The sequence below is a fragment of the Pteronotus mesoamericanus genome, unplaced genomic scaffold (assembly GCF_021234165.1).
Source record: "Pteronotus mesoamericanus isolate MK-2021 breed Mesoamerican mustached bat unplaced genomic scaffold, CSHL_Meso_final scaffold_1186, whole genome shotgun sequence".
In the NCBI taxonomy this organism is placed as follows: Eukaryota; Metazoa; Chordata; class Mammalia; order Chiroptera; family Mormoopidae; genus Pteronotus; species Pteronotus mesoamericanus.
The window spans coordinates 10661153-10678786 of record NW_026555302.1 but is presented as its reverse complement, the minus strand read 5'-3'; the positions used below and the strand labels follow the sequence as shown (position 1 = coordinate 10678786).

At 36.0% G+C, this 17634-nt stretch overlaps 1 protein-coding gene across 5 annotated transcripts in view; it reads left to right on the top strand.

Annotated features, from left to right (window-relative positions):
* Window positions 1–17634, top strand: part of RABGAP1L (RAB GTPase activating protein 1 like) — a 439381-nt gene that overhangs the window by 49427 nt on the left and 372320 nt on the right. For 4 of the 5 annotated variants that reach the window (XM_054587734.1, XM_054587732.1, XM_054587736.1 and 1 more), the window contains exons 2-7: window positions 2460–2630; window positions 4082–4274; window positions 7247–7457; window positions 9093–9267; window positions 15849–16006; window positions 17264–17374. In XM_054587734.1, the coding sequence (XP_054443709.1) occupies window positions 2493–2630; window positions 4082–4274; window positions 7247–7457; window positions 9093–9267; window positions 15849–16006; window positions 17264–17374 (986 nt within the window). In that variant the 5' untranslated portion in view covers window positions 2460–2492. Of the gene's footprint in view, window positions 1–2458; window positions 2631–4081; window positions 4275–7246; window positions 7458–9092; window positions 9268–15848; window positions 16007–17263; window positions 17375–17634 lie in introns of those variants that run through there. The other variant, XM_054587733.1, reaches the window with a different exon arrangement.

The window sequence follows — 17634 nt, the reverse complement described above, 5'->3', positions numbered from 1 at the left end:
CATTAAGTATTTGTTGACTTAATGAATGAAAGCTGATACCAGTAAGCGTCAGCTCTATGAAGGTAGGAGGGAAGAGCTAAGACCCTAAAGTGGGGCCAAACTTTCTGTAATTGAAGAGCTGAAGTGATAAAGTGATGGGAGCAAGGATATGTTGGGCCTTGAAAGTCCTGTCGAGGAGTTAGGACTTTGAATTTTAGTGAAAAGATTTTAGTCTGTGGTTTTAATATAATCCAGTGTATTTTTAAATGTGTTCTCTGGCAGCTCAGTGAAGAGTAGATTAGGGAGGAGAAGACTGGAGAAAGAAGATTGATTAGGAGACTTTTACAGTAGATGAGAACATTGCATGCATTAGGCTGGTAAAATGGACATGGAGAAAATAGGATAGATGAGGGGTTTATTTTAGAGGTGGGGCTGACATGCTGGTATGAGAAATGAAGACATTAGAGAAGCATTGAGGATGAGACCCAGATTTCTTGTTGGAGCAACTTGGTAGAAGGTGGTATTCCTTACTGAAATGGGAAATCTGAACAAGCAACAAGTTTGGAGGAGCCATTAAGAATTCCATTTGGGTCACATTTAAGTTACTGATAAGAAGTCCACATGGAAATAGGAAGTAGAGAGTTGGATTCCAAATCAGGTATTCAGTGGAGACGCTTGGGTTGGGATAGAAATGTGGGGCACTGTCAGTGCATAGATGGTATTTTAAAATCCATGACAATGAGAGATAAAAGAGTGTGTGGCAAGGAATCAGAAAAAAAGCTCAGGACCTGAACCTGGGGAATTTCTAACATGTAGATGTTACATAGAGGAGTGGTCACTGAGAAGGACTTGGAGAAAGACTGGCCACATGAAGAACACTTGGAATGTGTGGTGTCTTGGCAAGCGAAGATTCAGGGGGCGGTCTGGAAGGGTCACGGCATGGCTTCTAACACATACTGCACTTTCAGAAACATATACAGAATGAGAAAAGCTTTGAGAGGACAGATGAATGTGCTTGAAGCATTTTAAAAGGAAGGATATTAATATGTCCAACAACTCAGTGATGGCTAGCTTATTACACTAGCCTAGGAGTGTAATTAGTCTTTATTTTGATATTAATAGAAATTTTGATATTTGATAAAGTTAGGAAGTAATTTTTAAAAGTGTAACTTGAAGCTGGATATATATGTTTTATGTACACACACACACACACACACACACACGTGCGCGTGCGCAGGGAATTTTTTTGCCCAAGAGTAATGGTGTTAGTGTCACCTAATGGCAAAACGAGGTATTGCAGCCATGTTTTTGTGCTGCAATGAGTAAGTACCCGAACTAGAAAAAGAACATTGCTAAGCGAATTTTCGGCATAGATCAGACTTACCACAGTTGTAAGGCCCTGTCCTCTCTACCCTGGCCTACTTATTCTTCCCCTCTGTCATGGTACCCCTTTGGTCACTGAGCAGATTGTGTAATATATTGTCCTTTTTTTTGTCTTTGGGTTTCAAGTATTTATTTCCCTTTTGGGGAGTCCTTTCCTACCACGTTACTTATAGTTGCCCCTGCACACCTTGTAGCTAAGCTACCCTTTGTCACATTAACCTCTTTTTATTATCTTCATAGCCTTCAGAGTGATTTGGCTTTGTGAATTTGGCTGTATGATTCATAGTGAATCACCCTAGGTGCTTCATTGCTTGTTTTCTCACTAGATCTCAGCTCCAGGAGGGGAGAGCTGGCAACTCATCTGCCTATTCACTCCTGTTGTCCCAGTGCTGAGTACAGTGTCTGTTATGGAATATTCATGCTGAGTTAAAGTTAATTGTGTCAATATCTAGAGAATGTGGAGTTTTTGTAGTATAGAGATCTACCCAGGAAACAGAATTACACTGTATTTGATTACTGTAACATTGTTTGCTATATGAACGCAGTGTGAAAGCTTTAACCTTTCTTCCCCCCTCAGGCTGATAAGTGGTAATGTGTCTGGAAAAGAAAAGGTACATGGCTTAGGGCGTTGATTTGTATATTGGTTAATTAGTGACATAAAAATATTTTAAGGTACTGTATGTTATCCTGAGGAAACATTTAGATTTACTTACAAAACAATTTTAGTGAATTTTTTTGGGGTGTGTGAATTGTGGATACTTCTAGTGTCATGCTTATTTATTTCCTCTTTATTAAATAGAACACGAACAGTATTTCTAGGAGAAAAATAGGGTTACAGTAGTAAATCTGTTTAGCTGAGGTATGGGCGGGTTTGTGTTTGTTTTTCAGGGAACAATATGGTTCTTTTAGTCTGGAAATGCAGGGTGAAGAGAGTACCTTTCCATTATGTGGCCCAGTCCAAGAGGGTGGCTTCCCTAGTTTTGAGATAATTAACCTAGTGAGCAGAATTATTCTTCACACAAACCATTTAATGGCAGAGGAATAATCAGTCCATGTTTTTATTTAATAGTTGTTTAATTCCCTGTGATTTTGACCAGGTGGATGTGGGAAGAGACATTTGAAGAACTGAAATGGAGGTCAGAGCTTCGTTACAGAAGGTTACTGGGTCATCGGATTCTGTGGCTACACTGAACAGTGAAGAATTTGTTTTGGTTCCTCAGCATGCGGATGATACTTCTACCAAAGATGAAGGAAAACCTAAACTGAAGGTAGTTCTTCTTTTCTACAAATGATACTATTTTAAATTTTGGGCTTTTTAATTAGATGAAAGGAGATGTATAAAATCAAAAGGTTTTTCCTCAAGTTTTGGTTGTGAGAATAGAATCAATGTTTGATTCATCTAGAGGCTCATTATTTGGTTTGTATATGTTTAAAGTCTTTTTTTTTTTTTTTGCTTTTGGTTATATTTTAATTCGGAATTTAAAAAGAAGGAATAGAAGGTGAGAAAAAGAAGAATTGGAAATTGGACTTAATGGTTAAATCCTACATAAGGTTAATTGATCTGGATATCTTTGTCTCCTTTACTGCTGGGTTAAAGTTGATTCTATAAATAGTTATGTTTTACTTTCACTACAGAGAATTTTCTTTATGGTTTTAAATCAGCTGGTGACATTCTATTATGTGACTTAACGGCATTCAGGTCCAGAAACGTAATATGATTGAAACAAAATTATCTAATATTTTTTTAAGTGTGTTTTTTATTTTTAGTTTTTATTTGGATATGCTCCTTTTTCTTTTTCATTTTGTGTTGCCTTTCCTAACTAAAAGAAAAAGAAGCAAACAAACCCAGATATGCATGCATGAGAATTGCATATCCACCTAGAAACACGAATAGAGAAATTAGTAAAAAGTGCTACATATTTTTTAATGACTTTTATTCAATTTAAGCCATGGCATCAAAGGTATATTAGTATATAAATCTAATAAAATTATATAAAAATCAGATTATTAATACCCATTTTACATCATGTTGAGAATATATAGTTTTATAGTTTTATTAAAATAATCAATGACATCACTTTATTTAAGTATTTACATTTTTAAAAATATCTGTTTTATTAATGTATTTAGTTTAAGATGTTATTTATGTACTTGGGTTTTGTATCTTATCTGCTTTAAGAAAAACATGAGTTAACTTAAATGCAAGGAAATTAGCAATATTCCTCTTGGCAGCTAGCAAACAAAATTTATAAAGAAATCAGAAATATGTTTATGCTATAGTAAGAAATATGACCTTTTAAATGATATTCACAATAGACACTTTATATTTAAACTTACCCATTTTTCTCTTTAAAACACATACAGTTAAAATTACTTGGTTCTGGAGTGTGTTCCAACAAATAAAAAAAAGAAAAAAAAAACCAAAAGGAAATCTGTGTAAATGAGTTCTTAGATCAGATGTAGTTGGAAAATGCCTGTAGTGTTTTCTGAGGAATCCTTTTCTGAGACTAATAATCCTCTAATTTAACTGTGTTTATATATCAGGATTTTGTATTATATTTAGTGAAATTACATACAACTGTATAAATTCTTGATATTCAGTAACTATATTTAAATTTAGATATTTAGATCATTTTAATTTCTCCTAGAAATTAAATATTTTCATTCAGCTCCAGAAACGTAATATGATTGAAACAAAATTATCTTGCATTGTCTATAGATAGTTTCTAATGGTGATGAACAATTGGAAAAAGCCATGGAGGAGATTTTGAGAGATTCTGAGAAAGGGCAAAGCAGTCTTCTTGCTGATCGTCAAAGTTCCAGTGACAATGCAGACCACTCATCTGGAGAGGTTTCAGCAAGCCAAACAACTAAGCCATCTCTTCAGTTAGTTTTGGATCCCTCAAATACAGGTACTGTATTGAACTCATTTAACCAGAAAAGAGAGAAACGATAATGATGAACATCCTGTTAGTTTTGTTTTTAAGGTCAGGGCCACCAGCTTCTTAGTGCTGGTCAAGAGCTCCCCCTTTGGTTCTTATGTTTCTGTTTGTTTCTCTGCCTGTGAAGTCAGCCTCAGTGTTCTTTGAGAATGTCTGGGTTTTCATTTTATACATAGCGCTTGGCACATAGTAGGGCCTCAATAAATATTTACTGAACAAATGAATAAATTCTTGGGTCTCAAGGAAGTATATTGGGCACAGTCTTTTATATGATGTGCCTTTTTACTCAGTTTGACTACAGTTGTTTCAAATTATAATTTGTGAAAATTCTAAGTAAAATACCATTATCAGGTCCATCAGTGTATTAAATAATCAGTCCATCATGAATCAGCATGATTTGTAGTAGGAATACCAGCTTATAAATCAAAATGATTATTGGTGTAAGAAAAGCCAAACCAAACCAAACCAAACCAAACCAAACCAAATCCAAATTCGGCTTCAGCTTGTTTAAACACTAGAGGTGTGGTTTTATCTGGGCTTTTGTAGTGTTTCTTTGTAAACTATGCAGTTTTGATTTTTTCCATGTCACCTTTCCCCTTAACTGACTTCCTTTGTGGACAAAAGTACTTAGCAGAAATCGAAAAGTAAGGCTAGGTGACTTGCTCATGCCTGGAGGCAGAGAGAAAGACTCTGTTCTTTCACCTGGTGAACAAAAGTTTTGAGTTTTACTCTGCTCTAATTTGACCAAATGAAGGATTTTCTGGTGGTCAGGGGAATGACAGGAACTGATAGGTGTAGGCCTTGGTTACATTCACACCCCTCATTAAGTCACTCTGACAGAGGAGATGACATTATCCTGATTGGCTTAGGGCACTCACAGTCCGTTTTGAATGTCGGCATAGGATAAGTACAGATAGATACAGGCCAAAGTGTTAAACAGTAGGGCCAGGATAACCCAACCTACACTATGTGCAAAATTTATTCCTAGTGGATCACATAGAAATATGAAAAATAAACCTATAAGAAGAAAATATGGGAGAATAATTCTGTGGTTGTCAGGGCGGGAAAACCCAAATCAGAAAGGAAAATGTGGTTATATTTTAAAACATAAAAACTTAAATCTTCTGAATGGGAAAAGTACCTTAAGAAATATGGTTAAAAGGTTAGCAGAAGAGATTTGCACTGTGTTGGGGGTCCCCAAGAACAGCCTCTAGTTTTGTGGATATTCACTGTAAAGACTCATAGGTCTTAGCATATAGTCATACTCATTAAGAGATACACCCACACACACACATCTATATGTAAAATATATGTATATAAGTAAATGAAAAATACAAGATTGGAAACAAACCTTACAATTAATTTTGTTAGTTCTTGAATGAAAGAACAATTATTTATTGTGCTTTGCTTTATCTTTTGAATTTCTTGCATTCCTAATCTTCCCCCAAAACCCAAAGTATACTGATATTAACATTTATATGATTGTTATGGTTAATGGTTAATATGGTAATAGAGGAGAAGAAATACCTTTTATCATCTAATGTAGCTCTAGTAGGTTGTTGGAATCAACTGTCCTTTGCATTGGCTTAGATATTACGAATCTTATTCCTGAGAATATGTGATAGGAACCATGTATTGCGTACCTATTTTTGTGTTCTCAACACCCAGTTACACTAAATATATTTTGGAAAACATATCTTTTGCTGAAGATCTTGGTAGATAAGAAGAATTTCCTTTGCTTTACAAATAAGTTTTTAGTATTTTTTTCTATTTTTATTTTCACTTTCAATAAAAAGGCATGCTGTGCTATAAGCTGAATGTCTGTGTCCTCCCCAAAATCCGTATGTTGAAATCCTAACCCACAAGGTGGTGGTGAGGAGATGGAGTCTTTGGGGTGATTAGATTATGAGGACAGAACCCTCTTGATTGGGATTAGTGCCCTTATAAAAGAGACTCCAGAAAGCTAGCTTGTCTCTTTCTTTGAAATGCATCTAGATAGTTATTTTCTTTGAGTACTTTATAGACGTTATTCTACTGTCTTCTTGTCTCCATAGTTTCTGATGAGAAATCTGTAGTCTTTTGAATCACTCATTGTTTCTCTATTTTAACATGCTGTTTTTCTCTGTTTACTTTCAGTATTTTTAAGATTATTTTTGCTTTCAGTCTAATTTTGTGCAGCATGGTTATGGGTAACGGGAAGAGGTGGATACTAGCTGAATGTGGGTTATAGGTGGAAATAGGGAGAGTGGTCTTTGCTACATGCTGTGCTTAGAATGAAAGCGAACAGTTTTTTGTTGCTGTCATTAATGCGGGGTGAGGGAAGAATTGGGGGAAGCAGTCATAGGATCATTCATCAAAATAACAGTTACTTTGAGGAAAAAATTTCTATTGGAATACTTACATAGTTCATAGAAGCCAGCAAGCCAGGAAAGAGCAAGTAAGAAGCTTGACTTTTATTGTTAACTGGTATGAGATGTAATATCTGAACATTACTTTTGCTTAGGAAAGCAGGTTCCCATTAAATTTGGTGCTGGGCAGGATCTTTACAGCTAAGAGAAACTTTTAACTGGTTTTATTTTATTTTATTTTTTAACCGATTTAGTTTTATTTAATCCTCATTATTTTTAGCCTAGTTCACACTGTTAGTGTAGGTTTTTCTCCTTATTGTTCTATAGCATTTAAACTCCTTTTTTTTTTAACATTAGCATTTTTTTTTCTTTTTCTCTAAAGAAGTTATAGCTAAGTAAGATATTACTTTGAGAGATTTGGATGTTTCAAATGGCTAATTCTAAAACTCTGAATTAAGGTGAAGGATAAACATTAAAAGAAGTAAAAACAGAGAGACATAAATTCTGTTTGCAATTTTTCATTTGTTTTTGGGCAGTAGGCAGAATTATACTGTGAAATTTTGCATTAACTTTTGAGCTTTTTTTTTCTCTCAGAAATTTCTACCCCCAGACCATCTTCTCCAAGTGGATTACCTGAAGAAGATAGTGTTTTATTTAACAAACTGACTTACTTAGGATGTATGAAGGTTTCTTCCCCACGTAATGAGGTGGAGGCTTTACGGGCAATGGCAACCATGAAATCTTCTGGTCAATACCCCTTTCCTGTTACTCTGTATGTGCCAAATGTTCCAGAAGGTTCTGTGAGGTGAGCTCTAATCTCCTTTCCCCTCTTAGACATTTTGCAGATTTTAGATGGTGGTGATGATATTATATATAAATCAGGCCTAGGACTTACTGTTAATTCACTTTTGTTCTGCAGATATGCAAAGTAAACATGTTTAGACTTAGACTGTATTCCTTATTTGCAAGGGGCATTTGCAGAATTATGCTTAGAATATTACAAATGGAAATATAACTGTAAAATACCTGTAATTTCTGTTTCTCTATTCTGAAGCAGCATAAAAACCTGCCTTCACCTTGTCATATAACAGTGGTTCAAAAAACTGAAGTGAGCCCTGATTTTAAGCCCTTTACCTCAGACTGGAAAGAAGCAAAATGGCTTTTTCTCTTAGGATTAGTCAGGAATAATATTTATTGTCATCTGAACCTGGAGTTTCTTTGCATGTAAATCATATGTTATTCTCCTACATGCAGCCCTCTATAGGCCTTCAGTCCCACTTGTGATTATATTCTTTCCCCTCACTGGCTTTTTTCTGTCTTCAGAGCAATTTTCCTTGCCTTGATATTATATTTTATACAGGGTGGGGCAAAACTAGGTTTATAGTTGTGAGTATGTGAAACAGTTTATTCTTGTATTCTTGTTTATTAATTATTGTAAACCTACCTTTACCCCACCCTGTATTTATTTGCTTCTTTATGTATTGTCCACCTTTTTCCCTGCACATAAGCTCCGTAGGAGCAGGTTATTTGCATTTTCCCTGCTGTACCTTTAGTGTCTGGAGTAGTATCTGGTCCAAGTTTTTCAGTAAATATTTGCTGAGTGAAAAAGTAAGTGTACCAGGTCTAGGAAATTAGGTTGAATGTGTCCTGAACCTATACTATTCTTTGAAGGCTAATTTCATCTTTTTAAAACACTTCCTGATTTTTTTCTCATTCTCTGAAGTTTAGAATATGAGAAAATGTTAGCTAAGTTCTAAGTGCCAAAATAATAGTTATATAAATTAAAAGGTTGTGGTAAAAAATGCTTTGACTTTTTTTAGGAAATAGTTTTGTAGATACATTGTGCAATAGCTCTTAAAATGTCAAAATGCCTTTTATTTTTTATTTTTATTTTAAAAATAATTTATGTATTGATTTTAGAGAGAGAGAGAGAGAGAGAGAGAGAGAGAGAGGAAAAGGTGGGGGAGGGGCGAGAAAGAGAAACATCAATTTGTTGTTCCACTTATTTGTGCATTCATTGATTGCTTTTTGCATGTGTCCTGACTGGAGAATGAGCCTGCAGACTTGGCAAATCAGGATGATGCTCTAACCAACTGAGCTACCCGGCAAGGGCTCAAAATGCCTCTTAATGTTATCTAGCTACCTACGCTAATAATAGGAAACATAAAAATGAAGTAATTGTCAAAAGTACGTGAAGAATTTGTGTCTGTGTGTATACATATACATTATATACATATAGCAAGTATATAAACATGCATTATATATATATACACATATATACATATATATGTGAAGATAATTTATTTTCTTGCATTATTAGTACTGGTTTATTTTGTGATTTTAAGATGATTATACTTATATGTTATTGGCATAGTAAAACTGTTTGCCTTTGTTCTCTGACAGTTAATATTTTATTTCATTTTTCATCACTGCTCTGCAGAATCATAAACCAGTCCAGCAACGTCGAGATAGCTTCTTTTCCAATCTATAAGGTGCTATTCTGTGCACGTGGACATGATGGGACAACAGAGAGCAATTGCTTTGCATTTACAGAGAGTTCCCATGGTTCAGAAGAATTTCAGATACATGTTTTCACCTGTGAAATTAAAGAGGCAGTAAGTATAACATATTGTAGGTATTTGCTATAGAGAAGGATTAGGGTAGTATTTTTGAGATCTAATCTCGCTGTTATATAAATTTGTATGTATGACCATACACCATATTTTATAAATTTGGAGTTTATTTCTAAAGAGAAAGCTCATATTTGTAATGGCAAAGAACTGAATATGGAAAGCCAAAACCTGCAAAAGTGGTATGGTAGGTAGGGCTCTTTCAGCCTACCAGATGTTACAGGAAAAGGCCACCTGATGAGTCTTCCTCCCACCTAGCGTGGTAGTCATCACCTGGGCTTAGAAAGGGGGAATATTTTGCACCTCTTATTATTTTCCCCAAGTCTGTTGGCCCATGTGATTTCAGAACGTGCCTCTGACAATACCTTTTCCTCTTCTGGGGCGATGGTTGCATATTGCTTGTACTTGAATCGCTTACTAATAGTTTCCTCGCACAGAGCTCTGTGGTGTCACTGGTGTTATTTGTTACATGCATTCACTTAGAGGCTGGCTTTTGCTGTAGAGAACTAGCCCGATTAAACATACAAATGCTCACTTATAGCCGGGGTGTGAAATTGAAGGCCTTTGAGGGGGCCTGGAAGTTCCTTTTAGCTATTCCTTAAGTGGTGGTTTCTTCTAAGACTGGAGAAGTAGTTCAGAATCAAGTGGCTGTTAAATACATGGGAAGAGTTCCTTCTTTCCTGCCTCTGTTGAATTCTCCCCAAATCAGAAAGAAATCGCACTTTTAGAACTCCAGTACGTAGGCTTCAGTCAGTGGCTTTGGATGAGCAAGGTCTCCACTGTGTGTGCTTTGGGGAATATAAATTGTGAGCAGAACATGCTGAAAGCAGCAGTTACTCTCTTTGCTCTTTACCATGAAACATAAATAAATCATTGTGTTAACAGGAATTCTGAGAACTTGTTTCTGGCCACAACATGCAAGCTCACAGAAGTGTAGGTTCCTGTGCGTCTGATACTAAGCCCAAGGGGTATGCCAGTCCTTACCCCTGAACACCAAAACGATCGTGCTCAGACACACGTAGTTTAGACTGTAGTCATAGCAGCTCTCTGCCAGAACCCGTGCCGTGGGAGAAGTCATTCTGAATCTACTTCATCCCAACGTTTATGTACACACACATGCACACGCTCTGACTATGTGACCAACCGGTGTGACAAGAGGGTGAATGAGTTCAAGTGTGCCTGTCACATGGGAGACAGCGACTATAAATATTAGGAAAGAATTTGTGTGTGTTTGTGAATGAGGGGGTCTGTTTCTTTTCCTTGCAACCCCACCGCAGAAGTGGGGAAGCAGATGGTAGAGTGCTGGCATTCCATGTTGGCAGCCATCACTTAACAGGCCTGTGTGGTTTCTGGAAAATTGGCACTCAACAGCGAGGAAGTGAACTTAGAAGAGGCGGAGACCTGCTGCTTGGGGAGGCAGAAGCACCGTGGCGGAAGCAAGCGAAAGGGACCTGGCTGCGAGCATTCTTCTTACCTGTGACGGTATGGAGCTCTCTTTGGACTGTAGCGTCCACTTGTCTGTGGGGGGGGAAAGCTTTGTCATTTTGAGAGCCTGAACAGTGGGAGAGCAGTGGACAAAACTGGGGAATTTTCGGCCTTACCATTTTGGATATAGTGTTACACAGCATTAATCGTATTTCTAGAGAGGATATTTGGGACTCTGCACGTTGTGAAAAAGTGATGTCCGTGGTTTTTTTTTTTTTTTTTTTTTTTTGATGTTCAAGTATTATTATTACTATTATTTTTTAGAGTTCACTTTTCAATATGTTACAGTATGGGACATTAGTGGTAAAATTAATTGTTTGAAGGAGAAATACATGATAATTGTCCTTAAACTTTATTACAAGAAATCATTTCTAAACGAAAACAGCCTAGTATAAATACAGAGCGTATGCCAGGCACTGTGCTACACATTTGCTCAGTATGCATCGCATCTCTATGACATAGGTAGTATTTATTTGAACTAGCGATCTAGGCTCCCCTTTGCCTGGAGCAGGCCTAGTTTATGCCTGTTGTCCAGGTGTATTGTTAATGGCACTCCATTTTATTCCCAGAAGAGCTCTGGTTTGCCTGAGAAATTGTGTGCTCACCCGTTGTTTATCTCAGGGCTAAGAGAATAGACGACAGAGCTGGGTTTCCAGTGCATGGCTCTGACTCTGAGGCCCCTTGTGATTTTCAGTCATAGGCAGATGGGGGTTTTTGTCCTTCAGTTGTGCTTTGTACAGGGATCGATTGACCACAGAGCTTGTATCCCACCTGCCTTTGGGTTCTACCCGTACCTCTTATAGAAGATGTCCCACGCCTTCCTCTCCCCTCAACACATAATTACCCTTTAGTTAATCTGAAGTCCTTTCCTTGCATCTACGAGTTGTCTGGTTATTTGGTTCCCAGAACTTTCTTGTTGTGTGGTGTAGGAGTAACTTTAGTCTTTAGTATTTGGGCCCCTCTTCATGGCCACAGACCATTGGCAAAAACAGCTCAGGAACAGGTGACAGTCTTATAGCTTAAATACGTACTGTGTGGTAGTGCTGCTTATTAACTTGTTTTCTGTTGTTTTCAGAGTCCCTGGATGAGACATGAAGACGGTTGTTAAAGACAAGAAGATGCCTTCTCAAGGAGGATAAGCAGCATGGCTTTCACCACCAGCTGTCACTGTCATGCCCTTATTTCACCGTGGGTCCCCTCAGCAGCAGGCACTAGCAGTGGCAGAGGGGAAGCCAGTGAGGGTGATGACTTTGTTGGACCTGTGGCTCAAGCACTAGGGGTTCTAGCCCTGCAGAAGGGCTAGCACGCTTTTGACTCACTGCCCTGGATGTTCTACAGGGCTCCGCTGGGGTGAATCTCAGCTCTGTATGGCGAAAGAGCTGGGAGCCCCGCCGGAAGAATCCTGGTGCCAGTGGTCTTTGTACAGGAGAATGATGGGCTAGAACGCCTAATATCAGAGCAAAATATCAGAGCACCTAGAGGAAAAAGCCAAGGAGCCACCTATTCTTGTTGCGGTCTGTTTTTAAAGATACTTCAGAAGGCTTAGTCGATGCTCTAATTCATTTCCATTAGTCAGTGTAATCATTTTCCTCAAGACAGATTTTGATGTTTGTGTTGTGTGTGTTCTAACATACTTGCTATTCATTGCTAACAATTCTCAATGTTATGCTTTAGAAGCATGGTTGTTACCATCTGGTATTAGGCATTCAGAAATATTTCATGGTAAATATCAAAAGTATCATTGGGAAGATCTTAATTCTTCATGCACTGGTTTTTCTTAGTATTGCTGATATACCTCTATATATTAAAAGAAGACCTTACTCCTCACTTGGAAAAATATTTTACAACATATTTATTGAAAGTTATTTTAGCAAAATATATTTCTTTGGAAATTAATTAAATTTTGCTATTGGTATTTTTCCTTAAATAGATTTTTAAAATTTTTTAAAAAGTTTTTTTTTTTTTTAATATGATATGCCTCTTATTTTAGCCCCTTTAGGTGAGTGATATATTTAAGCAAGATGTTTTTAATATTTTAACACATATCTTTCTGGGTATATTTTATAGAATGATTTTTCTACATTTATTTCTTAGGTGAGTATTTTCCTGACATATAGTGTTTTTATTTATTTAAGTATTATATTTCTCAACTGTAGTTTAAATTTAATGTTAGTTTCAGATGTACAGCATAGTGGTTAGACAGTTGTATAATTCAACTACGGGATTCCGCCCCCCAGTAACCCCAGTACCTGCCTGGCACTGGCATAAGGTGCTTTTCAAAGGGTTGATTCTCTTTTCTATATTTAGTGAAAAGACATTATTTTGGATACATTACCTGTGTTATTTATTTTAAGTAAATGCCTTTTTGTTTAATGGCATTTTTTAAAATTGTTAACATGTAATACATATTTCAGAATTTGGAAAACACTGTAATAAAAAAGAAAATAAAAGTTACTCAAATTTCCACCAGAGTTAGGATTTTGGTGTGTCTCTTTTCCGTGTATCTACATGTGCCCTCCTCCCCACCTCTTCAGAAGTAGCACAACAACAACAGCAACAGCAGCAGCAGCAGCAGCAGCAGCAGCAGCAATCCCAATATAGTTTTGTGTTTAATTAGTGCTTTCTATTGGTACTACCTTCTGGGGGGAAATTGTACTGTATTATTGGTCAATAAACCTTTGCCTTCTGCAAAGAAAAGGCCTAGTATATTATTTGTGTGTGTGTGTGTGTGTGTGTGTGTGTGTGTGTGTGTAATAGTGTGGCATATAGAGAAATGTTTGCAAAGGTATGTGTTTTTAACTTTTTTCCCATGGTATTGGTTACCCAGCTTGTTCCAGTAATTACAGCTATTGGTCATTCTTGTCTCTGAAGCTACTCTGCCAATCTGTGGACACCATTCTAGTCTGTCCACCCACTCTAGAATACACAAATGATTTTAACTTTTTGTTATGAAGCAACTTGTAGGGCACAGTCAAGACTAAATGCAGTGTGATTGCTGTTAATGCTGTTAATGTACTGTTGTGCCCTTCCTTCAAAAGGAGAGAAAGGTGTGATCTGTTTCCCCACCCCCCCTTTATTCTCTATCACTCTGGCTTAGCCCCATGTACTTTACCTTTTAAAAAAGAAATTCCTAAGCCTTGCCATCTACTTTAAAATTGCCAGTCTTTTGGCTTTTCTTGGTGTGGTACAATGTGCTAGGCTTGCTGATAGCTTTGACAACATAAGTGAAGTAGAAGATATGGGAGAGGAGAAAAAAGAAATATGTTGGGGTTTGACTCTACAAATATATCTAAAATTAAGTAGAGTTACTCTATTTCACATGTAATGTTTTCTTAAAAATGTGCTGAAGTGAAATGTGTGAAAAGGGACCAATAGACTCCATATTTTTTGGGGGGGAGTGGTTAGGAGGTGGGCAGTACTCAAAGAACTGAAAGTAAAGTCCCTATTTGCACTTTATTCTGTAGGCAAAATCTTCAGTGAATTATTCCTAGCATGGTCTTGGGTTGTTTTCCTCTGTATAACACTTAAATTATTGAGCTAAGTCAAGTAAGTATCCAGCTGAGACCAAACATTTTTGCTTTTAGCTTACCTAATGAGCCCTCCCCTACCTCAAGCTCATTCAGCTTACATGTGGTAGGATGTAAGCTCCATGTTCACTGGGGTATGATACTTAGTGCACCTATAATAATACTGAGTACACAGAACATGTTCAAAATATGTTGAATGAATGAGTAAATTTATCATTGTTTTAATTGTATAAGATTTGAGGCCTACAGGTTTTATTAATGTCAGTCCTTTGCTGCTTTTATTGTTTTTACTAATTAATACAGCATTAAAGCCAGATAACACACTAACATATTTAAATGTATGTACAAGGTGATACAAATATGATGCTACAGCTGAAGTTGAACTTCATGCTGGCAGGCAACAGAAGTGTGTAAGTTAGTTAATTTAAGCTATTAATTTAGCATTGTCAGGGCAGCTCATTGATTAATATATGTAAGTATGGCTATTGGAGGTTGGAAGATCACTTGTTTTTGAATATGATAGCCTGAATGAGAAAAGGTATAATATGAATATAACAAAAATGAAGAAAGAGCCCATACTTTTAAGAAATTTTGTTGACGAAAGTGCGCTTGTTTCAAGCAAGTTACAAAATATTAATCCTAGACTAATATACTCAGTGGATTCAAGTTTGAGTCCACTCCGTATAAAGTGAAGGGTTTATTAACATTCCGAAAAGCCTCTTTACTTGTTCCTCCCAATGAGAGGTTTTGAAAATATGATATTTGTAAAATTCTTCTTATTTCATCTTCTTTTCTTCAACTCATGGTGGCCTAAAAGATTTGGAAGGTCTTTTGTGCTTCAGACTTACTCTGGTGGGAGAGGATATGATGCTTCTTTTGGAACCAAGGAAAAGACTAACTTCTGGAAGAGCGTGGAATTTAGAGTACTTCTCCACTTCAGGGGAAGAGTTTAAGGTCTAGATATCTAAATAACATAATCAGCAGGGTGGCTTAGTACTAATAAAACATATAAGACCATTTCAGCATAACAATGTTGCATAACAACACTAGAAGCTCTTTAAACCATGTTACTGTGTGTGCTTGTTGCTAAAACCAGTATTTGCTTCCTTCAGTGTTTCCCTCAGTGTCTAGTCCTCTGAAGCCAAGGGAAGTGAGAAGGGAAATTGATGACTAGGGCTAAAACCTTGTTTGTGTGTGTTGATTGGGAAGGTTTAGATGCCAGCAGTATTCTAGAAATTATTTTTGGATTCATTCATTGCAATATAGTATATTCTGAGGTCTAGAAACATCTATAAATAAAGAGTTCTTATATGAACTTAAATACCTTTATTACTGTTTAAATGCCAGATTAAAAGAAGTAACTATATTTTTAGACTATATGTACACTATATATTATAAGCTATATCACATAAACTGTATATGAGTATGCTTAGATTATATCTGCTAAAGAAAAATGTGATCATGGAAATTTATAGATTCAAGAATTAGGTGAGAAGGGTATACAAATGCAGTTAAAGTCTTTGCCTAATGGTTCTTCCATTTTTATTCTTTTAGGTAAGCAGAATTTTATATAGTTTCTCTACAGCATTCAAGCGTTCTTCCAGACAAGTGTCTGATGTTAAAGACTCCGTTATTCCGACCCCCGACAGTGATGTGTTTACCTTCAGTGTCTCCTTAGAGGTAAAAGAAGATGATGGAAAAGGAAACTTTAGGTGAGGTTACTTTGAAAGAGTAAAAATTGGTATTGTGCCTGAAATATGATGTTGGCTAATACAATAATTCTAGACACTATACAATGTTTGTATAAAGCTTTAACATCCTAAAGAATCATTTGACTGGTGAATGAATATGTTTCACTTTTCTCATGCTTTTCAGATATTTTATGTAAATGATTTTTTTACTATTTAAAAATACTGATATTTATTATATAAAACTTAGTAAAATAATACAGGTAGAAAAAATATCAGCTATATAGTCTTGTCAGTTAAGAATAAAAAACAGCCAGTCTTGTTGGTGAAGACAGTCACTTTTAGTCATTTATTTATTCCCTTTTTTATTTCTAAGGGGTATTTTTATGCAATTATTATAAACAGATTTTTCTTTTAACTTTATGATGTAAGAATTTTTCCATTAAAATGTTCTTAAGCAAAATACTTTCTAATGGTTATGAATAGTATATTGTGTGGTTTGAGCATCATTTACTTAACCCATTCATTCTATAGTATATTTAGAATGTTTTCTCTCCAGTTCAAAAATAGGCAGATAGGACACCTATGTCCTTCACTGGGCAGACAGTGGTCGCCTATGTACCTTAACTGTGCTTTCAATTTTAACAATGATTGTTAGGTAGGTATTTTATTTGTTTTTTTACAGGTACAGAAATTGAGTTTTAGGTCAAATAAGTTGCTCAAGGTATTTTTCTGTTTCAGATAAGACAACCTGTATGTTAGACATTTACTCTTTTAATGATAATTCTTAAGAATAGTCAGTCTGGCCTAGGCTACACTGCTGCAACCTATGTCCCTTTGTCCATTTTTAATTTATACTTTCCCGGATATGTCACAGCATCTCAAATTCTCGATGTTTACAAGTAAGTCCTTGTGTGCTTGGGCCTTCGGTTTCACTATGGAGGAAGAATTCTGACTGCACTACTAGCTAAACCGGAGACGTGACTGTCTTCAAAAATAACTAAATCATATCCCTAAATTTTTTAAATTTAAAAACTAAAATTTGAAATGACATTATTTTAAAAATCTTGTTTTTAACCTTGGTCAGAGTTTGTTGACTATAAAATTTGTAGTTTGTTACTGAGTGGCAGGGTGAGAGTTTAGTACATTTTAAGAGTATGTGTCCTGTTGCGTATATAAATATTAATACTTTGTTGTCTCATTCTAAGGTTGGAGTAGATTATCTTGTTTTATTATATTACTTATTGTATTGATAAGTCCTGTTCTTTTTGCATATTTCAGTCCTGTGCCTAAGGATAGAGATAAATTTTATTTCAAATTAAAACAAGGAATAGAGAAGAAGGTTGTGATTACAGTGCAGCAACTTTCTAACAAAGAATTAGCTATTGAAAGGTAAGCAGCTTGCTCCTAAATGCTACCAAAAACCTGTATTGACGTTGTTACTCTGTTTCAAGAGACATACTACTGAGTCTCAACTATATTACTCACTGTGGCTTTTCACTGTACTTCAGTTTCTTCATTTAAAAAAGAGAATGAGGATGGGAATCATAATGCTTTAGCCATGCTTAAATAAGTTAGCTGTAACTGGTTCATTGAAAATCTTATTGATGAGGGCAATAAACATGAAATGGCTGTATTTTTTCAGTAATGTC